This window comes from Polypterus senegalus, chromosome 4, assembly GCF_016835505.1.
Source record: "Polypterus senegalus isolate Bchr_013 chromosome 4, ASM1683550v1, whole genome shotgun sequence".
In the NCBI taxonomy this organism is placed as follows: Eukaryota; Metazoa; Chordata; class Cladistia; order Polypteriformes; family Polypteridae; genus Polypterus; species Polypterus senegalus.
This window is the reverse complement of record NC_053157.1, coordinates 21479272-21505471: the sequence shown is the minus strand read 5'-3', so window position 1 is coordinate 21505471 and position 26200 is coordinate 21479272. Positions and strand designations below refer to the sequence as shown.

The 26200-nt window shown below is 40.0% G+C and overlaps 1 protein-coding gene across 2 annotated transcripts in view; it reads left to right on the top strand.

The window, feature by feature from the left end:
• fstl5 (follistatin-like 5) overlaps nt 1-26200 on the top strand; it is a 1124912-nt gene that overhangs the window by 392938 nt on the left and 705774 nt on the right. For both annotated transcript variants that reach the window (XM_039750328.1, XM_039750329.1), the window contains exon 4: nt 12488-12736. In XM_039750328.1, coding sequence (XP_039606262.1) covers nt 12488-12736 — 249 coding nt within the window. The remainder of the gene's footprint in view (nt 1-12487; nt 12737-26200) is intronic.

The following is a 26200-nucleotide window of genomic DNA, read 5'->3' as shown; positions in this document are numbered from 1 at the left end:
GAGAAAGCACATGTATATAAGTATTCACAGCCTTTGCCATGAAGCTCAAAATTGAGCTCAGGTGTATCCTGTTTCCCCTGATCATTCTTGAGATGTTTCTGCGGCTTAATTGTAGTCCACCTGTGGTAAATTCAGTTGATTGGACATGATTTGGAAAGGCAAACACCTGTCTATATAAGGTCCCACAGTTGACAATTCATGTCAGAGCACAAACCAAGCATGAAGTCAAACGAATTGTCTGTAGACCTCCGAGACAGGATCATCTCGAGGCACAAATCTGGGGAAGGTTACAGAAAAATTTCTGCTGCTTTGAAGGTCCCAATGAGCACAGTGGCCTCCATCATCCATAAGTGGAAGAAGTTCAAAACCACCAGGACTCTTCCTAGAGCTGGCCGGCCATCTAAACTGAGCGATTGGGGGAGAAGGGCCTTAGTCGGGGAGGTGACCAAGAACCCAATGGTCACTCTGTCAGAGCTCCAGAGGTCCTCTGTGGAGAGGAGAACCTTCCAGAAGGAAAACCATGTCTGCAGCAATCCACCAATCAGGCCTGTATGGTAGAGTGGCCAGACGTAAGCCACTCCTTAGTAAAGGGCACATGGCAGCCAGCCTGGAGTTTGCCAAAAGACACCTGAAGGACTGTCAGACCATGAGAAACAAAATTCTCTGGTCTGATGAGACAAAGATTGAACTCTTTGGTGTGAATGCCAGGTGTCACGTTTGGAAGAAACCAGGCACCGCTCATCACCAGGCCAATACCATCTCTACAGTGAAGCATGGTGGTGGCAGCATCATGCTGTGGGGATGTTTTTCAGTAGCAGGAACTTGGAGACTAGTCAGGATAAAGGGAAAGATGACTGCAGCAATGTACAGAGACATCTTGGATGAAAACCTGCTCCAGAGCGCTCTTCACCTCAGACTGGGGCGACGGTTCATTTTTCAGCAGGACAACGACCCTAAGCACACAGCCAAGATATCCAAGGAGTGGCTTCAGAACAACTCTGTGAATGTCCTTGAGTGGCCCAGCCAGACCCAGACTTGAATCCGATTGAACATCTGTGGAGAAATCTTAAAATGGCTGTGCACCGACGCTTCCCATCCAACCTGATGGAGCTTGAGAGGTGCTGCAAAGACGAATGGGCGAAACTGGCCAAGGATAGGTGTGCCAAGCTTTGTGGCATCATATTCAAAAAGGCTTGAGACTGTAATTGCTGCCAAAGGTGCATCGACAAAGTATTGAGCAAAGGCTGTGAATAGTTATGTACATGTGGTTTCTCAGTTTTTTTTATTTTTAATAAATTTGCAAAAACCTCAATTAAACTTTTTTCACATTGTCATTATGGGGTGTTGTGTGTAGAATTCTGAGGGAAAAAAATGAATTTAATCCATTTTGGAATAAGGCTGTAACATAACAAAATGTGGAAAAAGTGATGCGCTGTGAATACTTTCCGGATGCACTGTAGGGGACACCATCAGGGCTCCACCAAAGTAAGCTGCACCACCTTGGGATGAGAGATGGTGTTAACACTAATAGTTTCTCCCTTTTCACCTACAGCTCCAGTGGATGACCATAGCCTATTCCAGCTCACAAAATAAGCTCTGCCCCTTTCTGGTTAAAAAATATGCAGCCTTTGTAGGTGATTATGATCAATGACATCTTGGGTAGGTTGAGCCAAAGTGATCAACTGATACAGAAACAGTAGCAGGAATATACACTAGACAGGGACAACCAAGCTGAAAATGTGAGGTTGTGGTAGATGTGGCCATTTTAACCTGAAAATCGTATACCATGGCAAAAGTGTGCTTAGCAGCTAGACACTTGGTGCTCATCCTGCTTCATCAAGATCTCTCCAAAGCAGACATTTCACAGCAGACTGGTGTTACCAGATGTGCTGTCCAAGCTTTTTGGCAGAAGCACAATTAAACAGGCGAGTCTGAGGACCAGAAACTTCAGCAAACAAGAAATACATCGAGTTTACTTCCTTTCTAAACTGGAAGATGTCCAGAAACATCTATCAGTGCAGAACTAGCAGAAACCATCAGGACTCTGCAATATCTATCTACAGTCTGCAGAAGTCTTATAGAAACTGGTCTCCATGGGAGTGTTGTGTTCCACCAAGGAACGTCTCACCTATGGATGAAAACACAAACACTGGAGTGCAGAAAAATTGCCACAGGTGCTCTGGAAAGGCGAGTCAAAACTTCAAACATAACTTCAAAACAGAAGGCAGTTTGTCCAGGCTGTAGAATGATACATGGATGAATGTCTGCAGGCAAAAGTGAATCAAGATGGAGGTTACCTGCAGGTTTGGGGCTGCATTTTGGCAAATGGAGTTGGTGATTTGATCAAAGTTGATATGTTCCTCACTGGTAGTCTTATTCCTCACGCATTAACACCAGGGAGGTGACTGATCAGTCACAAGTTCATTCTGCAGTGTGTCAGTGACCCCAAGCACATGGCCAAAAACATAAAAAGTGGAACAGGCTATGGGCAGCTCTGAGCTCTGATCTCAACATCATCGAGCCAGTCTGGCATTACAAATAAGATGACCAAAGTCTGCAGTGGAACTGTGAAAAGGGAACAAGTGATCACCTGAGGATCTGAGAGAATGCCAATGAAATATTGATTTCATTTGTTTGTTTGTTTTTTTCCTATTTACTGAGCTTTCTAGGAAGTTTATTGATTAATAAAAACTATTCATGTTATGTTTTAAAAGCATTCCCACTTTACAGCCTAAGACTCATTCCCCAGTACTGTATATATGTGCAGTGTTTTGCAGTATATAACAAAAGTACATGTGTAGCTTGATATATATCGTACTATGAAGCTGTATTTTTAAAGGAATGTGATAATATTAAAGAAGCTCTATAAATAAAATGCATTTTTTATTATTAACAAAAATAATATTAGCTTTTGACATATTAGGCCTGATCATTTTTCTTTTGTAAAGCTTGCAAATCCATAACTCACATCCACAGCAAAATATTCAAATGCCAATACCATTAGAATTGCAAATTCCAATGTAAATTTCACCTTACATAAACAGATATCTAATAGTGTCGCTTTACTCACTTCTGAACCAATAATAGTAATAATAATGATATAATCAGCAAGCTTGTGTTGTCGACATCATCTATTGATGTCACATTTCCATATACAAGCTTTAAAAAAATACAAGCCTCAACAGCAGCAGCATCATTTAGTGTAACCTTAATCTGTCACAGACACAGTAATTATTTGCCAGCCATGATTAGATGAAGTGCTTAATAGACTTTGTTGACAGATAGCTGGCAGTTGTGAATAAATATGTGAAGAGTGAGATATTTAAATTATAGTCAAATTAAAAATAAAAAAGTCTGACCTCTGTCACGTTATCCTGTTCAGATGGTAGAGGTAATCAGGTCAAAGCTCCTGTAAATTATTTTTGCCTCTTGTTTTATATAAATAGAGCAAGTGGGAACTGGGCATCTTAGTTGTTAGACATCGGATATGTATAAGGCAGATGTTACTTGAATTTTATTTAATATTGAGCATGTATTGTAAGCAGTTTAAGCACACTGGCAATGAGAAATAAAATGTCAAATTTATTTTAATGGTTGTAGGCAGAGTTGCTGCAAGTCTTTCTAGTTGTAATTAACTTGTTTGTTCCTGTTGTTCCACTGTAATTGTTTTAAAGAGGTTTTTTCTTTCTTTTTCAAATTGGTCAATTAAAAATGAGCAGGCTTAGAATTAATAAAGTATCAGGCAACTCTGCGTAATCTTGTGTTTTCATTATTATAAAATGAGTTCTGCAACAAAATGTTATATAAATAAGGGAATTTAACCATACAAATACAGAATGAAGCGACAGTGCTACAAGTATTACCACTATAATGCATAAACTCCATGCATCATTGGACATTACTTACTGTAATAAGAACAATAATAATAGTAATGATATTATTATTTAAACATTTATTTATCAGATGCAGCTCACAGAGCTTTACAATGAATTAAAATACACAGAAACAGTAAAGTAAGCAATAAATAGGAAAAAAGGCCAAAAAGGATAGCAATGGGTGAGAGTAAATACATGTACTTTATGCATGTTGTAAACTCAGACATAATTACACAATACAATACAACTTACTTTTTGTATAGCGCTCGTTACTGAGTGTAAGTGCAGAGTGCTGTGACCAATTCTCAGTCAAAATACAAGTATAGATTAAACTAATTATTAGATACAGAAATGGTACACGTATCAATACAGATTAGTTAAAACACACAAAGAGCAAGGTAGAACTTATTAAACATTAAAGGAAACCAACGATATCTGTCCATTAATTAATTAGTGAACAATGGCCTTTGACAGCGGTAAAGATTAAAATCAAACAAGAATAAAGTCACAATCCAGGAGATGTCAGACAACTGCCCACCCACCTGCTCCTGAGTTTCTATATTGCAGTCTGCCCTAAGTGTCCAATTTGACGACAGAAATTTTCCATCTGATGATTCCAGTGCCGCTTTATCCGTGATGACTTTTTACATATGCAAGAGAGCAGCCTGCAAGAGAGCAGTAGCACCAAGTACCATATCCAGATACAGAGAAAAGAAACAAAATAAAGGAGGTTTAGTAACGGTTTAAAAATATTGTGATACTTATATTGCTGTACTAATGACTAACAAAGAAAAATGCAGTATGAAAAGCTAATCAGCAGCTCTAGTCATGGTATACTTGACTAAATCCATGAGACTTCAGCCAGGATTTAAAAGCTGATATTGAAGGGTCAACTCTTATATTAGCAGGCAGATTATTCCATAGCTGTTACTAAAAGCTCAACCTCCCACTGTTATTTTATTATTCCTTGGAATATTAAGTAGGCTGGCCTCTTAAAATCTCAATGTATGCTCATGTTTGGCCTTGGCCATTTGAAGTTTTATAAATTAAAAGAAGTATTTTGAAATCAGCACTAAAAGATATGACATAGCACCATGGTGTATGCTGTCCTGGACGGGAAAAGTTATGGAGCACATCCTTGAAGTGACATCAGGGATAGTATAATAATACAGGGAGACTGGGGGAAAGTTACCAATAATAAGCTAGTAGTCCTCCATGTAGATGGCAGCAGGAAGGCATGTAGCCATGTGCTGTAGCATTGCCTGTGTGGTGTTCTGGGGAGTCCTAAAAGCACAGGTGCAAAATACTTTTAAACGTTGCCCACTAATGGAGGAGAAAACACCATCAAAAACCCCAAGTAGAAACCCAAATGGCCAAGACAAATCTTTTTATTTTCAAAAGTCTCTGAAATGCACAAAGCTCCATGGAGCACAAGGATTTGCCCGAATAAGCAAGGCAATCCACAGAGAACAAAATCCCAATACAATAGCCAAAAATTGTGGTCCAATAATGGAGCAGAGGTTCAAAAATATCAATAAATGCAGGTCCAATACAAAATCTACACTCCACTCCCAGCACATTCAATGAACTGTCAGGAACTATGGGAGGCCCTCCTTTAAATAGTGTGGAGAGCTGTTCCTGGTGGTGATTGGCTGGTGGTCCTGCCTCTTGGGGAGCCACCCATAAATCACAAGGGACATTACCTAGGCCACACCCCTTTTCCAACACACAGAAAAGGGTATATTACAAACTAAAGAAGCATTAGTACAAATAACACAAAATGAAACAATATACAGTAGACACAATACACAATTGTGAACAATTGTGGCCAGGGGGAAAATAGAGGCTGAAACATGACAGCCTGACTCTTTAATGATCACTTGTGTGACAGGCTTGTAGGTATACAGTGCCTTTACAATATATTCTCCCTCTTGGAAGTTTTCAAATTTTGTTACACAACATTTAATCAGGCTTTTTTTGATACTGGTCCATAGAAAAAGATTCTTTAATGTGAGTGTAAAACAGATCCCCACAAGGTGGTTTAAATTAAATACAAATGTAATACACAAGATAACTAATCATCTAAGAATTCACTCCATTTATTACAATGCACATAAATCCTTACTGGTGCAGTCAGTTGGTTTTAGAAATCACAAAATTAGTTTGATGGCAATCACCTGTCTGGGTTTCAATTGATTGTAGCCTAAGTACCCCTGTATATGGAAGGTTTAACGTAAGATGAATCATTATAGTGCACTAATCTACACAATGAAAACTGAAGAACACCCCATGAAGTGATAGAAAAGTCAAGTGATGGTAACAAGAAAATATTGAAGTCACTGAATATCCCTTGTTGTCCGGTTACATCAATTCTTAGAAAATGGAAAGAGTTTGGCAGAGCTCTAAATCTGCCTACAGTAGGCCGTCCACTGTGATCATTCAAGAAGAAGACTGGTGAGGGAGGCCACCAAGAGATCTGTGAGAGCACTGAAGGGGTTAGACGCTTCAGAGGCTGATGTTGGAGAGACTGTGCAGACAACTGTTACCCAGATGTTTCAACTGGCTTTTGGAAATGTGGCAAAGGGAAAGGCTCTCTTTAAAAAGAGGAACATGAAATCTCGACAGAGAGCACATGGGACATTCTGAAGTCACCTTGAAGGACATTCTATTGTCTAGTAAGACCAACATTAAGCTTTTTGGCCATTAAACTAAATGCAAGCTAAGAACTACACATTATTAAAAATATACCACCCAATCTAGTAGTTGCCGCATCATGATGTGGAGATGCTACTCTGCAGCAGACCCCAGAAGGCTTGTGAAGGTAAAATGAATGCAGCAAAAGTCAGGGAAATCCTGATGGAAATCCTTATGCAGTCTGCAAGAAACAACCACTCCAAGAACAAAGCCAAAGCTACACAGGAATGGCTTAAAAAAACAACAAAGTGAATTTTCTGGAGTGGCCAAATCAGAGTCCAGGGGTCTCATTTATAAAACTCTGTATAGATTTATGCCATGAAAGTATGCATAAGGCAAAAAATAGGACACTGCATACAAAGAGAAAAGTCTGATTTATAAAACCTGGCCTATGCAAGTTACCCTTTATACAGCACAAGCATCTTGTAAATGTGAGGGAATAGAGACAATAAAATATCAAAGTCAATTAATAGCTCTTGGTACAATTAAATCAATCATTAGGGAATGGAAACATATTGCCACAACTTTAAATCTGCTAGAGTAAACCTGAGTGATTGTGCAAGAAAAGCAGTTAGGGAGGCCACTAAAAGAATTATAAAAACTTTAAAGGAGTTACAAGCCCCAGTGGCTCAGACTGGAGAGCCTGTGCAGACAGTAACTGTTGTCCGGTTGCTTCACCAGTCGTGACTTTAAGGGAGAAAAAAACAATGCATATGACATCATCGTGAGAGTTTACTGAAAGAATGTAGAGTTACCATTTAACCTAAAGTACACTTTGGGGTTTGGGAGAAAACCAGGAGAAAATGGAAAATGTCTTCTCAACAAAGACAATGACCAGGCACTACCACAGGATACTGCATGTGTAAGGCAATTGCACTAATCATTGTGCCACCACACTTTCTATTATTATTATTATTATTACTAGTGAAGCGTGGATTCTGGACTCAATTATCACAGAGGCATCAGATAATTCCAATGTATTACTTATGGCAGGGGGCACAGACCCATTATTTTGGAAAATCTGTCACTTCACTGTCGTCATATAATTATTACAGACTAGCCATCCCACGTGGCTCCACCAGCGTAGAAGTGAAACAGGACAGTGAGGAGTGCCCCCCGCCCAGCTCCCTACTCCTGACATCACATTTCCCCCACCCCTCAGCCTACAGCCTCTGTCTCAGATTAGCGTGAATATATCACTCCTGCTAGCAAACTTTGATTCAGCACGATGAGAGAAGTCTCAAAATCAACCAGAATGTTCAAGCAAATTATAGAAATAAAAAAACCCAATCTAAATCCATTAAGTAGTTCTCTCGTTCACTAGCTAAGCGGAGGTAAGGAACACCCCAAGGCAGGTGCGTGAGTGAGGAGTGAACCCACCCCCTTCCCCTCAGCCCACTGCGTTTCTCTCCGATTCGTACAAACAAATCGTTGCTGCAAGCGAACTATGACTCATAGCATAATAGGTAAAGTCGCAAAATCGACCGGAATGTGAAAAAAACCCAATCTAGTTCTGTTAAGTAGTTCTCTTGTGAAAAGTGGACAGACATAAAAACAGACAGACGATGGATTTTGTATATATAGATATGGAAATGAAGGTCTGTGATACGGTTTACATATTTGTAGCTGAAACCCACAAACAGAGAAAATTAATTGTGTATCATAAAATTTTTTAATTTAAGTAGTCATAAAACTCCTATCAGGAATCATCATCATCAGAAGAAAATGATTAGACTTACAGAAATCCAAGGTAATATATAGAAAATAAGGAGGGATGGGTAGGTGGATTTGGGGGTGGGGGGGAGTCGGGATTAATCAGGTGGTTTTGGAGTGCATTGGTCATAAAGTCTTATTCATTGTGTGCATGTTCTTCTTTTCAAGACTGCATGTGCTGGGTTCGTATCCAAATGTCTGTTAATGGTGTTTTCATTGGAGAGCCACATTTCAGCCAGTTCTCTGGCACTCTTAGTATTTAGTCTTGAGTTTTACTCGTGCTGTGTCCCATTTAAATTGGCGTCTGGTCGAACTTATGTGTGCATAAATCAGAGAGTGTGGGCCCTTCCTTCTGACAGCATTGCGATGATCCTGTATACGTCCGGTGAGTGTTTTTAAAGTTTGTTCCACGTATACAGATGGGCATGAATCACATGGTATGCTGTTTACTGCGTTCTGTGTCTCTGCTGCTGATTTCTTGCTTTTGACATTAAAAAGGCACTGTGTGCAGAGTGTTTGTTGGCTTGTGTGCTATTTTGTTGCCTGATCTAGATTATAATTAATAATAATTACGGACTAATGACTGGCTGTTGTGAGCTGTGCTCATTGCCAGCAGCACCCAAAATGATTAATGCAAATTAATTTTTGCACGCTGATGTTGACTTCAGTGCATGGACAAGTATAATGCATTTGCTTGTACAGACCTCACTGTGAACCACCCATTCTACCTTGTCCCAAAGATGTTCTGTTGAATTTAAATTTGTTGACTGGAAAGACCACTGACAAACACTGAACTCATTGTCATGTTCATTAAACCCAATTTGAGACAACTTTTTCTTTTGACATTGTGCATTATCATGCTGGACGTAGCCATTTAACGATGTATAAATGAATGGGGGTACAAGTGGTCGGGAACAATAAATAAAAAGGATGTGCCGTTCAAGTGATGATTGATTGGTATTAACGAGCCAAGAATACATTGTCTACTCCATCAGACCACTAGCACCAGCCTGGGCTGTTGACACAAGGCAGGTTGTGCTCATGGATTCATTCTGTTGGCAGCAAATTCGGAGCCTACCATCCGTGTGCCTCAGCAGAAATTGAGATTCATCAGACCAGGCAATGTTTTCCAGTCTTTAGCCTTCCAGTGTTAGTGAGCTTGTGCTGTCTGTAGCCTCATCTTCTTGTTCTTGGGAGACGGGAGTGGAACCAACGTGGTCTTCTGCTGTTGTAGCCCATCCGACAGAAATTGCATGTATTGTGCATTCTGAGAAGCTTTTCTGCTCACCACAGCTGTACAGAGGGGTCATCTGAGTTTCCATCCCTTTCTGTCAGTTCAAATGAGTCTGCCCAGTCTCTTCTGATCTCTCTAATCAACAAGGCATTTCCACCCACAGAACTGCCACTCACTGGATGTATTTTTGTTTCTTGCACCATTCTGAGTAAGCTCTAGAGACTGTTTTGCATGAAATCCCAGGCGATCACCATTTACAGAAATACAAAGACCAACCCGCCTGCCACAACAATCATACCCAGGTTGAAATCACAGAGATCATGTTTTCCCTGTTATGGTGTTTGTTGTGAATATTAGCTGAAGGTAGACCCGTATCTGCATGATATTATGCATTGCGTTGCTGTCATGAGATTAGCTGATTAGATAAGTGCATGGATACTCACATGTACAGGTGTTCCTAATAATTGCCTCAGTGAGTGTACACTGCGGCATGGCGCACGATGGAATATGAATAATCCTCACCAAGCAGTAGTAAGCCAGCTTTTTTTTTGCCTGACACCTCCTGACTGACCAGTATAAGAAAACCCCACATTTAATAAACTGTTCAACTCATCTTGATGTCTAATTATGTAAGACATCAAGCTTTTTGCCCCCCCCCACCCCATTATTAGCCCCCTAGACCAAAAAATAAAAACTAATTTGTAATCCATTTTTGGACCATATTTTCTGCTGAAAAATACACTCTTATGATAAAGAGTAAAGAGAGAGGAGTCTTCAGTGAAAATGATCAGAAGAACTTGAAAATGTGCATGACCATGTTAACTAACCCCAGGGGTTCACCACCTAATGGGGAACGAGGGGTTAAAGTTAATCCTTTTTACCAAACTTCAAAAAAAAAACAAAAAACATGTATTTCTAATATAGGCATGTGGAGTGTCGTTTTATGCTATTTCAAGGTTGAAGTTGATAAACAAGGATATTTGATTCTTTACCGGTGGTCCTAGCCCTCTAAGAACTACCTCCAGAAGAATGACAAATTTCAAACACAAGAATCATTTCTGACTATTTTAAGGTCAGTGATTAAGAATATGATGCTATTTTTTTAGTTCTTCACTAGAGATTTAGCCCTCTATACTGTAGACCCCTAAAAGAGGGTGAAATGTGAACCTCCTGTTCACATATCACAAATTTCTGTTATAACACTGGTCAACAGGCATTTTGCTACTAGGAGTCTTTCACCTTTACTTTCACTTGCTGACTCCAAATCTGAAAACCGTTTTCGTCCAGCACATCCCGTTTTTTAGTTATGATGTTCCAGGTCTTGGACAACTAGTGTGACTGGACAGTAAAGGCGGATAACCATTTTGATAAATACCGGTAATTCCACTAATGATGCCATTGAGATAAAAGAATTTGCCACACGTTACTAACAGCTGTGAGTTGTTTACCTTGTCATTATTGATGTTATTTAAAAATTATTAATTTTTAATTAGCAGGAAAAATATTTGTTACTGATTACCAGGTCTTATGTGACTCTAAAGCATAATGACACAACTCAGACATGACGGTGTTGTAGATAGAGGTTTTACTGTTAAACCTATCATTGCATTTCAGGACATTTTGTTCATTAGATTCACCATTACTTTGAAAATTTTGTCAAGGCGATGGACAGAAACGGCAAAGAATATAAGAAATAAGTTTGGTCTCGAGAAAAGTGAAGCCAAAATTAAGGAAGGTGTTTTTGTTGTTCCTGAAATACGTGAACTGATGCTTGACAATAAGTTCAAAAGGAAACTGAAGCCCATTGAATCAGCAGCATAGGAAGCATTCGTGTGGGTTGTCCAGAATTTTCTTGTCAGTCATAGAGCAGAGAATAACGCTGAGCTTGTGGAGAACCTGCTGAAAGCATATCAACTTATGGGAGCCAGAATGTCATTGAAGATGCATTTTTTACATTCTCATCTCGACTTTTTTCCACCAAATCTGGGCGATGTCAGCGATGAGTACAGGGAAAGATTTCATCAAGATATAAAGGTAATGGAAAACCAATATCAGGGGAAAATTCACTCCGAGCATGATGGGTGACTACTGTTGGTTCTTGCAAAGAGAGACGGATGTGCACTACAAGCGCAAAAGCGTGTGCCTCCACCATTTTTGGGCACACTGACCTCACTCTTACATTGAGGTAAATTGACATAAATATGGTTTAACATGTCTCTGGTATCATATTCTGGTTTGTTTTCAGAATAAACACATCAAAACAATTTTGGTGGGACATAGATATCGTGTTGAAATATTATATTGATATTCAAAAGTGTCAAAACGTCAATGATGTGTATTTGAAAAACCTGACAAGCTAGCTTCATATATGAAATCAGTATAAAAATTTAATAGAGTTACTCTGAAGTTCCTAGTAGCAAGCAAAAAATATATGTTTGTAGACGAGTGTAATCGAGAATATTTAGACATTAAACATTTAAATTTAAGCCCACATTTTAATATTTCTAATATTTGACACAACTATTCTTGTTTATTTTGTCCTTCAACCTCGTGAAGTGAATCATTACATTTCTTATGAACGCCCCTCATCACAGTAGCTTATACTAATTAAGATTTTAATGGTTATTGATTCAGAGCCCCAATTTCTGTATTTAACTGCATTTCTACGCTGCACAGGATTTAGAGGCAACTTATTCAATTGAAAATTTATACGGTTTATATTTACAGTTAGTTTTATAATATTTATTACTATTTTACCGTCTTTATCATTTAGATATATATTTTAGGCTTACATATAGGTAACATAATTCTGATGTATTCCAGCATAAATAAAACTGCATTATGACCCAACTTTCAATTCTTGATTAAGTGATGTTTTATCTACATGAGTAATAACAGTAATTCCATAACAATGAAACCTTACAATATTATATGCAACATAAGGCTACCATTTTTTTATTATCATTTTCAGGCTATGTCCATCTAGAAGATCATGTGGGAGCATGTGAAAATAAATACTGTGGTTTGGGCCGGCACTGTGTCATCAACAGAGAAACTGGCCAAGGAGAGTGCGCTTGCTTGGAACACTGCAAACCCCATTACAAACCCGTGTGTGGATCGGATGGTGAACTCTATGAAAACCACTGTGAGCTGCATCGGGCCGCGTGTGTTAAGAAGCAGAAGATAACGATTATTCATAATGAAGACTGCTTCTTTCAAGGTAGGAGGATGTGTGGCTTATTCCATTCTAAGTTCTCTTTGTGAAGTGAGGAGTCTTATGCATGTACCTGGAAACAGGTAATACAGGTTAAAGTAAGAATTCAATTTTAAGCAGCACTAAAACTTGCATAAATGCATAGATCTATGAAAATGGTGTTTAGCTTGTTTGGGGCTCATTTTGAAGTTGCTGAAGCTTTAAAACAGTTATGTACTTGAACTCAAAAATGATGGCAGTATAATAATTTTCAGTGTGGCAAATGCTTAAGGGAAAGTTATGAATTATATTTTTATATTGACTTTCATGTTGAATTAAATCTTTAAAGAAATACTTATTTGGCTTAAAATTAAAAAAGAAGTTGAAAGACATTACTTCTTTGGGTCACGTTCCGAATTCTGAAAATGCTTTTGCTAAAGTTGCATGTTGTCTACAGTCTACCATTAGGTATGGAGTCTCAGGTGGCTCAAAAGGTTTCAAGTATTAAAAGGATATTAAAAGAAATGATTTGTTTCTAGTCACATTTTTTGTTGAATTGACAGGTTTTGTTTTTGTATAAGTTGCATTGTATCTTGTCTGCATCATGCTGATTCAGAGGGTCTCATATGCCTATAAAGATTTAAAGAAATAGTTAAAGAAAGTATAACAAATAAAAAATGATTTGCCTGTTTTATGTTTGCATATAATAATAATAATAATAATAATAATAATAATAATAATACATTTATTTATATAGTGTCATTACCACCATGTTTCTCTATTTGTCTGCATAAAACAACTCGTCTCCCACTATGGAAATTTGTTATGAAAGTTTCGTTTTTGTTGAGAATCTTGAACACAGCATACCTTACAAATTGTTTTACATTTTAAAGATCTTCTATTGAAAAGCACTGGTGATCTTTTAAATGCATTTATCTTAAAACAGAGAAACATTCCCTGTGACTTCAACTATGGATTAGTTTATTGTTTCGATATAACTTTTAGAAAGCTCTCTTTGACTCGTATGTTTTGTATATTTTTCTCTTTTGCTTGTTGGACAGCTGCTCCTGATGGTGAATGAATTTCTAATACAAGTTAGTTAAATGAAAGGGAAAGCACTCACACTCAAGATCAACATTTTCAACTGCTTACGATAAGTTAAAAAAAAAATTGGGGGTTCCTATATAGATTAATGGATGTTATCTTGTAGGCATGAGTTATAAAAACCTATGTACCTATGACACAGTTTCTCCTATACAGTATATGAGTTAATATGTCACATGTATGAGATATAATCTAGCACATACAGTACAAGTTATTATGTCATACATACAAGATAAAATGACATTAAAAATGAGTGCAATGTAGTTCAGTTAGTTTATTATGCTGTATGTACGACTTTGTGAGGGTTCTTCATTTCATCATCACTTCCGTCCCAATTCACCCATTAGGGGACGTGTTCAGAGGTGTAACAGCTCAGTCTGTTGATGTGAACATTTTGTGAATTAATTGTGTCTCTGTCTGTTTTATGGAGCATCTTGTAGTGTGACGCATATAACAACCAGCATAATATAACTTCAGTGAGGGGCACAACAACGTGCGTCATCCCAGGATAGGAGGCAAGTGGTTTGCTTGTCACGCACACATCTGTAAGGGATCAGTTTAAGCCACCAGTCAGGTTGCTCATTTTTAATATCATTTTATCTCTCATTCATGTGACATATTAACTCATATACTGTATAGGAGAAACTGTGTCATACGTACATAGGTTTGTATGGGGTACAAACGTAATATTATCTGGCATGTTCGCAATAAGAACCTCCAATATTTTTTGTCAACTTGCAGTTCAGGACTTCTGTAGTTAACCATAAAAGTAAAGAAAAGAAAATAAAAGAAACAAACAAATGTCACCTGTCTAGAAAGGAATTTCAGAGGAGAACAATTACTTTGTAAGCATAGAGTGAACAAATATGTACTCAGTATGAAGTTCCAATAAAACAGCTTCACAGTTGCATTATCTGCATATTAAAATGATTCAGTATTTCTCTTATGTTAAAATGTATTGGCAAAATAATTTTAACTTCAGTCTTCACTTGAATTTCAGTCTTCTGGCTCTAAAAGATGTTGAGCCACCACAAACCTACTTGGGTTATATTTGTAATTCCATGACATTATAAAGTTCTGTTAAAAAACCTGAATTTAATGAAGTCTACTAACACATGTAATTGCATTTTATGATTATTGGTATTTTTGATATTGTGGACATCATTACTAAGCACAACGCAATACAATACATTACAAATTATTTCTTGTATAGTGCTCTACACTGATTGCAGATGCAGTAAACATGGTATAAAGAGAACAAGAACTTAGTGTATGAAAGCAACAAAACAACTGCTCCGAAAAGTCGCAAAATGGCAATGCATTGCAGTGATAAATGAAACAAAAAAAACCCAATAATAATAACAATATAAATACCAAAGATAACATACAGAAACAACATGCAGTCAGTTAGTGTGATACCACAAGAGTTCCAAACACCAACTTTTGAATCTCAGTAGTTACTTTTATCCGAGATACGTTTTAGTTTTATAATGATTTGCATATTCCCCAAAGCCTTAATGTAAAAAGAGTTTTAAGTTCCATCCATCCATTCTCTTCCGCTTATCCGAGGTCAGGTCGCGGGGGCAGCAGCTTAAGCAGAGAGGCCCAGACTTCCCTCTCCCGGCCACTTCTTCCAGCTCTTCCTGGAGAATCCCAAGGCGTTCCCAGGCCAGCCGGGAGACATAGTCCCTCCAGCGTGTCCTGGGTCTTCCCCGGGGCCTCCTCCCGGTTGGACGTGCCCGGAACACCTCACCAGGGAGGCGTCCAGGAGGCATCCTGATCAGATGCCCGAGCCACCTCATCTGACTCCTCTCGATGCGGAGGAGCAGCGGCTCTACTCTGAGCCCCTCACGGATGACTGAGCTTCTCACCCTATCTTTAAGGGAAAGCCCAGACACCCTGCAGAGGAAACTCATTTCAGTCGCTTGTATTCGCGATCTCGTTCTTTCGGTCACTACCCATAGCTCATGACCATAGGTGAGGGTAGGAAGGCAGATCGACTGGTAAATTGAGAGCTTTGCCTTATGGCTCAGCTCCATTTTCACCACGACAGACCGATTCAGAGCCCGCATCACTGCGGATGCCGCACCGATCCGCCTGTCGATCTCACGCTCCATTCTTCCCTCACTCGTGAACAAGACCCCGAGATACTTGAACTCCTCCACTTGGGGCAGGATCTCTCCCCCAACCCTGAGAGGGCACTCCACCCTTTTCCGGCTGAGGACCATGCTCTCGGATTTGGAGGTGCTGATTCTCATCCCAGCCGCTTCACACTCAGCTGCGAACCGATCCAGAGAGCTGAAGATCACGGCCTGATGAAGCAAACAGGACAACATCATCTGCAAAAGCAGTGACCCAATCCTGAGTCCACCAAACCGGACCCCTTCAACACCCTGGCTGCGCCTAGAAATTCTGTCCATAAAAGTTATGAACAGAATCGGTGACAAAGGGCAGCCCTGGCGAGTCCAACTCTCACTGGAAGCGGGCTCGACTTACTGCGGCAATGCGGACCAAGCTCTGACACGGTTGTACAGAGACCGAACAGCTCTTATCAGGGGTCCGGTACCCCATACTCCCGAGCACCCCCACAGGATTCCCGAGGGACACGGTCGAATGCCTTTTCCAAGTCCACAAAACACATGTAGACCGGTCGGGCAAACTCCCATGCACCCTCCAGGACTCTGCTAAGGGTGAAGAGCTGGTCCACTGTTCGCGACCAGGGCGAAAACCACACTGTTCCTCCTGAATCCGAGGTTCGACTATCCGACGGACCCTCCTCTCCAGAACCCCGAATAGACTTTTCCAGGGAGGCTGAGGAGTGTGATCCCTCTATAGTTGGAACACACCCTCCGGTCCCCTTTTAAAGAGGGGACCACCACCCCGGTCTGCCAATCCAGAGGCACTGTCCCGATGTCCATGCGATGTTGCAGAGGCGTGTCAACCAAGACAGTCCTACAACATCCAGAGCCTTAAGGAACTCGGGCGTATCTCATCCACCCCGGGGCCCTGCCACCAAGGAGTTTTTTGACCACCTCGGTGACTTCAGTCCCAGAGATGGGAGAGCCCACCTCAGAGTCCCCAGGCTCTGCTTCCTCATTGGAAGGCATGTTAGTGGGATTGAGGAGGTCTTGAAGTACTCCTCCCACCGACCCTAGCGTCGAAGTGAGGTCAGCAGCGCACCATCCCCACTATATACGGTGTTGACACTGCACTGCTTCCCCTCCTGAGACGCCGGACGGTGGACCAGAAACTCCTCGAAGCCGTCCGAAAGTCGTTCTCCATGGCCTCTCCAAACTCCTCCCATGCCCGAGTTTTGCCTCAGCAACAACCGAAGCAGCGTTCGCTTGGCCTGCGGTACCTATCAGCTGCCTCCAGAGACCCACAGGACAAAAAAGTCCTATAGGACTCCTTCTTCAGCTTGACGACATCCCTCACCGCCGGTGTCCACCAACGGGTTGGGGATTGCCGCCACGACAGGCACCGACCACCTTGCGGCCACAGCTCTGGTCAGCCGCCTCAACAATAGAGGCACGGAACATGGCCCATTCGGACTCAATGTCCCCACCTCCCTCGGGGCGTGGTTGAAGTTCTGCGGAGGTGGGAGTTGAAGCTACTTCTGACAGGAGACTCTGCCAGCCGTTCCCAGCAGACCCTCACAACACGTTTGGGCCTACCAGGTCTGACCAGCATCTTCCCCTACCATTGAAGCCAACTCACCACCAGGTGGTGATCAGTTGACAGCTCCGCCCCTCTCTTCACCCGAGTGTCCAAGACATATGGCCGCAAGTCCGACGACACGACCACAAAGTCGATCATCGACCTGAGGCCTAGGGTGTCCTGGTGCCAAGTGCACATATGAACACCCTTATGCTTGAACATGGTGTTCGTTATGGACAATCCGTGACGAGCACAGAAGTCCAATAACAAAACACCGCTCGGGTTCAGATCGGGGGGGCCATTCCTCCCAATCACGCCCTTTAAGTTGAAGTTTAAGTTGAAAAAAGTAATTACAATAGATCATGGATATTTCGTTTAAAATCTTGAAATATGTTGCAGTTGACGTTAAACAATTCTAGCCTGAAGTTAACCAAAATTTCATAGTTTTTGCAACTTGTAAAACACAAATATTATTCACATATCATTTTCTTGGATGCCCCCATGTTTTAAATTTGCTCTTGTTACCATTTTGAAATTTGGTGGTGATACTTGATTTACAGTGTCTCCAGAAAGTGTTCAGACCCCTTCAATTATTGCACATTATGATGCTGCAGATGTAACTTTCTATTTCCTCCTTTCTTCTTTCCCTGGTGGACAGTAAAAGACCATACGCTCATTGCTTTTAAGAATCTCAGGCACTTTATTTACTCCCGCAAGTCAAATACATAATCTTTATATATAATTACGCTACCATGGCTGTTCGTCTGTCTGTCCAGGATTTTAAATCACCTGTACCTAGGGTTACCACTTTTAATACAAAAAAATAAGGGACGCATACTGCAGCGGGGGCCACATCCCTTGGGGGCCAAGCACAATTTCATTCTTAAATATGGGACGATTCCGTATTTTAAAGGACGGGTGGCAACCCTACCTGTACCTGCAAAACGTAATGTCTACTATCCGCTTTCATGGTGATGATTTGTATTACTCTTTTTATTTTATTTTATTGTCGAATCAACTCTCGGCAGCGTGCAGCAGGGCGGCCGTGCAGTGCATGCGTATGGTTGGCATTCTCATTTCCAACCACCTTCGCTAATCACGGGTGAAAAAAAAATACGGACACAGTGAAGAAAAAAAAAATTTATGTCGAGATTAAAGTCGACATGTTGACTTTATTCTCGACATTTCCACTTTATTCTCGCCATTTACGTCGAAATTAAAGTCGACATGTTGACTTTATTCTCGACATTTCCACTTTATTCTCGCAATTTATGTCGAGATTAAAGTCGACATTTACACTTTATTCTATTGTTTATTTTGTCAGTAGAATGTCGCAAACTAAACATCTTAAAATGAATGTTCAATTTACTAGATTTTCTCAAACCCCTTCATTAATTAATGTAGCACATTAAATGCTTTATATTAAGTGTTCCCCGACCCAGTTTTTAATCTCTATGCGCTTCTTCAACTGACTTCCTCTTGAACTGTGAGGTGCAGACAGCGATCGCCGCACATTTACTTCATGATGTTCCTGCTCTAAGAACATTCAGAATACTAAGAGAAATACTTGATATCTTCTTCATGATGAAATGCATTAAAACATGTATTAAACATGGGTGGCGGGGGGCACGGTGGCGTGGCTATAGAGCTGCTCCCTTGCATTAAGGGGTTCCCAGTTGTATGTTCAGTGTAGTGCAAAGTCCCAAAAACTGGATATATGAATGGGTACCACCCATGTTTAATACATGCTTTAATGCATTTCATCGTGAAAAGATATCAAGTATTTCTCTTAGTATTCTGAATGTTCTTAGAGCAGGAACATCATGAAGTCAATGTCGGCGATCGCTGTCTGTGCCTCAGAGTGCAAGAGGAAGTCAGTTGAAGAAGCATAGAGATTAAAACTGGGTCGGGGAACACTTAATATAAAGCATTTAATGTGCTACATTAATTAATGAAGGGGTTTGAGAAAATCTAGTAAATTGAACATTCATTTTAAGATGTTTAGTTTGCGACATTCTACTGACAAAATAAACAATAGAATAAAGTGTAAATGTCGACTTTAATCTCGACGTAAATGGCGAGAATAAAGTGGAAATGTCGAGAATAAAGTCAACATGTCGACTCTAATCTCGACGTAAATGTCGAGAATAAAGTGGAAATGTCGAGAATAAAGTCAACATGTCAACTCTAATCTCGGCGTAAATGGCGAGAATAAAGTGGAAATGTCGAGAATAAAGTCAACATGTCGACTTTAATCTCAACATTTAGACTTTTTTTCTTCGCTGTGTCCATATTTTTTTCACCGTGGGCCTAATACGCTTCCGTACTTAAGGGCCAGCTTACATGAAAAATTAAAGAAAACGTAGTAAGTAATTGCAACACAAAACTAACTTAATTAGTTTTAACTCAAAAAGATGTCGAAAGAAGAGAAGCAGCGGGCCGCTAGGGTGGAGAAAGAAGAGCTGCTCAGACAGTAAGCAGCAAGCGCATCAACCTCTGAGCAAATGAATGCTAAACGTACAGAGAAAGAGGATGAAAAATACGAATGCTCAAGTCAAGTCTGTTCTCTGCACGTTATCGTGCAGTACGCTACTGGTCTTATATAATATATGATATAATCTTAACACAAAATAAATTGGCAAATAGACATTAAAATAGTTTAAGTACTACAAAATATATTTTTAAAAGTTACATAGTGTTTTACATAGAGAGTTAACTACAACCAATATAGACTATAAGACTATACAAACATACAGTAATACCTGAGACAGCAAAGGGAAAAAAGAGAAAGCAATTGTAACATAAAATAAGGCTCTTGCAAAAATTTTTGGGTGCTTCTATTTCACTTTTTCTAAAAAAAGGAAAAGTACAAATAAAGAATCACTTCAAGTCTAGAAAAAAATGTAAACAAAAAATAACGGAGCTCCACAAGCCCATCCTACCTCTTACAAGCCAAATACATGCCTGCTGAAATAAGGACATGCTATCAATAAATGCACCCCAATCAAAAGCCTGCAACACATGATCTCCCAATGATTGGTTCTTACCTAACATTATGTACATATCACATAAAAGTAGTACTGTATAACAATTTTGGGGAAGTACAAAAACAATAAAACCCAAGGTACAAATATGACATGCAAAACCAGATTAACCCTGTTACACATACTTATGCTAAAATTATTTAATTTAATTTTTTTCCCAAATCAAGCAACACTCAATACCCCAGAATGACAAATCGAAAACAGGATTTTAGGAATTTTCGCAAATCTATTACAAATAAAACACTGAAATCTCACATTAACACAGGTATTCAGACCCTTTACCCAGTTCTTCATTGAAACACTTTGATTACGGCCTGGAGTCAACTTGGGTATGACACAACAAGCTTCACCCAACTGGATTTGGGGATGTTCTGCCATTCTTCTCTGCTGATCCTCTCAAGTTCTGACAGATTGCATGAAGACTGTCAGTGGACCTCTAACTGCAGGTCTCTCCAGGGAGGTGTGAAGTTCTGGCTCTGGCTGGGCCACTGAAGAACATTCCCTGAGTTGTCCCTAAGCCACTTCTGTGTTGCCTTTGCTTTGTGCTTAGAGTGTTTGTCCTGTTGGAAGGTGAGCCATCTGCTCATTCTGAGGTTCAGAACACTCTCTAGCAGGTTCTCATTAATGATATCTCTGTACTTTTCTCTATTTAGTGTTCACCCAACATTAACTAGTCTCCAAGTCTCTACCACTGAAAAACAACCCCACAGAATGATGTCGCTAGCACCATGAGTTACCCTTGGAATGGTACTGCACAGGTGAATGTGGTAGTGCCTCATTTACTTCAGATGTGATGCCAGACAATTCTATCTTGGTTTCATCAAACCAGAGAATCTTGTTTCTCAAAGTCTGAGAGTCTTTTAGCAGCTTTCATGTGTCACCATGCCACTCTATCCTAAAGCCTAGATTAGAGGTGTGCTGCCGTGATAGATGTCCTTCTGGAAGTTTCTCACATATCCACACAGCCAGAGTCAGCATTGAGCTCCTGGTGACCCATCGTACAAAGACTATTCTCCCCTGATTGCTCAGTTTGACCAGACAGCAGCCTCTAATAGCCATGATTGTTCCAGATGTATTCCATCTAACAATTATGGAGGCCACTTTGCTTTTGGAAACCTTCAAAACTTAAGACATTTTTGTAGCCTTCCTCGGATCGGTTGTGCCTTAAAAGAATCTTGCCTCTAAGACTTGCATGCAATTCCTTCGACCTCATTGGCTTGGTTTTGCTCAGTTGTGGGACCTTCTATAGAAAAGTGTGTGGCTTTCCTAATTAGGTCCTTTTAATCCATTTGACCACTGCTAAACTCCAAATCAAGGTGTCGGAACATCTCAGTGAAAATCAATAGAGGCAGATACATCTGAGATGAATTTCATGTGTCATAGCAAAGGCTGTCAGTATTTGTGTGATTGTGAGATTTCAGTGTTTTATTTTGCAATACATTTGCAAAAATCTTTTGCTTGGTCATCCCAAGGTATTGTGTGTTGCTTGGGGAGGGAAAAAATAATTTAAATATTTTTAGCATAAGGCTGCAATGTAACAAAATGTGTAAAAGGGGTGTGAGTAGTTTTCATCGCATATTCTGTTCTGATCACCATTTTTTAAAATATTACTTCTGTTTGAGGTCTCTGTTTCTCTTCTGCTGTGTTTAAGTAAATGTAACTAACAAGTTAGTGTTTTTAGAAAGTAATCATTTTTTCAGCCTCTTAAAGCACTGATGGTATTTGAAATTAAATGTGTTCATGGCTCACTTTTTTTTTCATGATCTGATCTTTTCTTCTGTGCTACAATTGGGACATTTAGCTTTATGACAATTAGAGCCTATGCACTGCTGACATAAATTAAACTGTAATTTTAACATGCTTGAGTGGATGAGAGGCATATGAAAGCTAGATAGGACAAACATAACGAAAGAATGCTGCCTTTGTTATAATTTCATAATCAACTTCCTAAAAGCTTGTTAAAGTTGCATTTAAATGCAGATCCTTCAGTTCAGATCCTGTAACCTGCATTACCCCTTTACATTTCATGATTTACAATTGCTTTTGGATTGGTAGCTGACAGCACATACGCTCGGGTAATAGCCACCTGTTGTAATCCTGCCAATTACCGCAAATGTGTTTCCGATCTTCAGTATGCAAAGTTATTCATGAAGCTCTCAGAATTGATATTGCAAATTATGTGTGATTTGGCTGGACATTTATTTTGTGTTTTTGTTTTGTTTTGATATTCATGCATAGGCTTATATTTTTCAGCAGATAAACCCTGACAGAACAAGGCAATTTAAATTGTATTGCTTTGAAATGAAGCCAGAGAGAAAGATATGTCAATAGCAGGAAATTAAAACCTCTGTGTCTGTATGTGTTTTTGAAATTTCATATACATATTTAATATACTACACTTTGGGTGGAAAAACATTAGGTGCACCTCTTAGTTAATGTAAATAACCTGCTCTTTTAAATAGCCAATCACGGGGCTGCAACTCGCAAAGCATTCAGTTGCCAATTTATTAGGTAAACCTGTCTAGTAGTATGTTGCATCTCCTTTAAATTTTAGAACAGCATGAATTATCATCCATCTGGGCATGGATTTTACAAGATGGCGAGTGGCATATTATGGCATGTAGAAATTACTGTCTCATGCATTTGCTGAAAATTGGACATCTGTAAAGCCTTGCTGAGAATAGTTATTTCAACCTCATCCTAAAGACATGTAGTAGGTGTCTAAAATAAGTTTAGCTATTTGAAGCTTCACCCAATCCTGATAGCATTCATTATGTTGTATGTTTTCCTGTTGTGTTCCTGTTATATTTCCCTGCTTTGTTTATCAGTGTGAGCCTCTCCCGGTGTGCGTTGTGTTACTGTGAGAGGAGGTAAGCACGCTGTTATTCTCTGTAAAGTAGAGCTAATTCAATTATTTCAAATTGCTTGAGTTCATTTTTTTTTGTATGTGACAGTGAGACTAATATGATCTTCGTAGTGCACAGTTTTGAAATGTTTTGAATGTTTTTCTATCGATTTTGGTCATGTGGTAATGTGAGCGTTCAATGGCCTTTCCACGTGTTTTTTTTTTCGTTAATAGGAGGAACTGCAGCGCTGTAATAGTCATTTCTTTTTATGTTCTCTGTTTTAACATTTCACGTATGTTATTTATTTTTTCTGGTATTTGGATACTGAGCGATGCATGAATATATATATTGTAATTTAGCATCATAGTCCTAGTGTTCATTGTGCTACTGCGAGAGGAGTTCAGTCTGTTAATAAAAAAAATCGAGAAATTAATGAATCCATTGTTGTTGCAGTAGTCCTTCGTGGCTTTTTGTACGGAACATACTAATCACAACGCAGAAGCTTCGAGTGTTAACCGGTATCAATACCCGGGCACAGCAGTGCAGTGGAGACCGGTTACAGACATGCCATAGAGTTGACATCCAGGGACTATGTAATTTTGCTGTTATATTTCTCAAAATATTTTTGTGACAGTAGGTGCCTTCTTAACATTCTGGATGCTGTAGCCAAGAAGGGATAAACTTGGTCAGCAACAATGTTTAGATACGTTGCACCTATTTTGTACCTGTAAAGTATACCCCACACCATTACACTGCCATGTTGAAACCAAGCAGGATTGCTTCATGTTGCTTGTGCCAAACATGTATCCTTCCATAGATAGATAGATAGATAGATACTTTATTAATCCCAAGGGGAAATTCACATAATCCAGCAGCAGTATACTGATACAAAGAAACAATATTAAATTAAATAGTAATAAAATGAAAAAATTAAAATAAAATTAATGTTCGCATTTACTCCCCCGGGTGGAATTGAAGAGTCGCATAGTGTGGGTAGGGAACGATCTCCTCAGTCTGTCAGTGGAGCAAGACAGTGACAAAAGTCTGTCACTGAAGCTACTCCTCTGCCTGGAGATGACACTGTTCAGTGGATGCAGTGGATTCTTCATGATTGACAGGAGTTTGCTTAGTGCCCGTCTCTCTGCCACAGATGTTAAACTGTCCAACTTTAATCCTACAATGGAGCCTGCCTTCTTAACAAGTTTGTCCAGGCGTGAGGCGTCTTTCATCTTTATGCTGCCACCCCAGCACACCACCGCGTAGAAGAGGGCACTCGCCGCAACCATCAGGTAGAACATCTGCAGCATCTTACTGCAGATGTTGAAGGATGCCAACCTTCTCAGAAAGTATAGTCTGCTCTGACCTTTCTTACATAGAGCATCAGTATTGGCAGTCCAGTCCAATTTGTCATCCAGCTGCACTCCCAGATATTTAAAGGTCTGCACCCTTTGCACACAGTCACCTCTGATGATCACAGGGTCCATGAGGGGCCTAGGCCTCCTAAAATCCACCATCCACCACCAGCTCTTTGGTCTTGCTGGTGTTAAGGTGTAAGTGGTTTGAGTCGCACCATTTAACAAAGTCTTTGATTAACTTTCTGTACTCCTCCTCCTGCCCACTCCTGATGCAGCCCACAATAGCAGTGTCATCAGCGAACTTTTGCACGTGGCAGGACTCCGAGTCATATTGGAAGTCTGATGTATATAGATTGAACAGGACCGGAGAAAGTACAGTCCCCTGCGGCGCCCCTGTATTGCTGCACACAATGTCAGACCTGCAGTTCCCAAGACGCACATATTGAGGTCTGTCTGTAAGATAGTCCACAATCCATGCCACCAGGTGTGAATCTAATCCCATCTCAGTCAGCTTATCCCTAAGGAGCAGAGGTTGGATGGTGTTGAAGGCGCTAGAGAAGTCCAAAAACATAATTCTTACAGCACCACTGCCTCTGTCCAGGTGGGAGAGGGATCGATGAAGCATATAGATGATGGCATCCTCCGCTCCCACCTTCTCCTGGTATGCGAACTGCATACATGAACATGATGCAAAAAATAACCTGGTTTCCACTGGAGTGGAAACAATGCTCCATTGCTCAGGTTTGGGATACAGGACACAGAACTGGCAGCATTGTGTGTAGTCACCATGAATAGGATACCCTCTTTTTGAGGTGCTGAACTGAATCGAGATCAAGGAAGATTGTATTCATAAGTACCAATGTGTCATTCTAACCGAGCCACATTTTCCACTCCTCAGCAGTCTAGTTTTAATGATTCTGTGCTTGCTGGAGATTTGGTATCTTATTCTTCATTGACTTGGTCTTTTGTTGTTAATGACAATTCAAGACAGAGTCCAATAAGTGATGCATTCTGAGATGACATTCTGCACACCAGTGTTAACTACGTTTGTAATTTCCCTGATTGTACACCTTTTGTTTACTTGTACCCTTCTGTTTTGACCTACCTGATCCAGAAGCTGTCTTTGTTTTGTCCACAGAACCGCTTATCACTGGAAATTGTACTTGAGGCGCTAATGATAACAGCTGCTTGGGAACCAATATACCGATTGACAACTATTATGCCATCTTCAGATTCAATAAGGTTGCATATTTCTCCCATTCCAATGCACAATTGAACATTAACTGATGCTAGAAATGCTATTGTCTCTGTTATATGTCAATCTGTTCTATTTCGTTACATGTGACACATTTGGGTGTAGAATTTGTGGGTGTAATAAATTAGTATGCAGAGGTTTAGTTGCTATAGGACCAAATATGAAAGTGGGATATGTGATCTAAAAAACTTTTATTATTGGTGTAATTGTTGCTGCCAGCATCTCAAAAA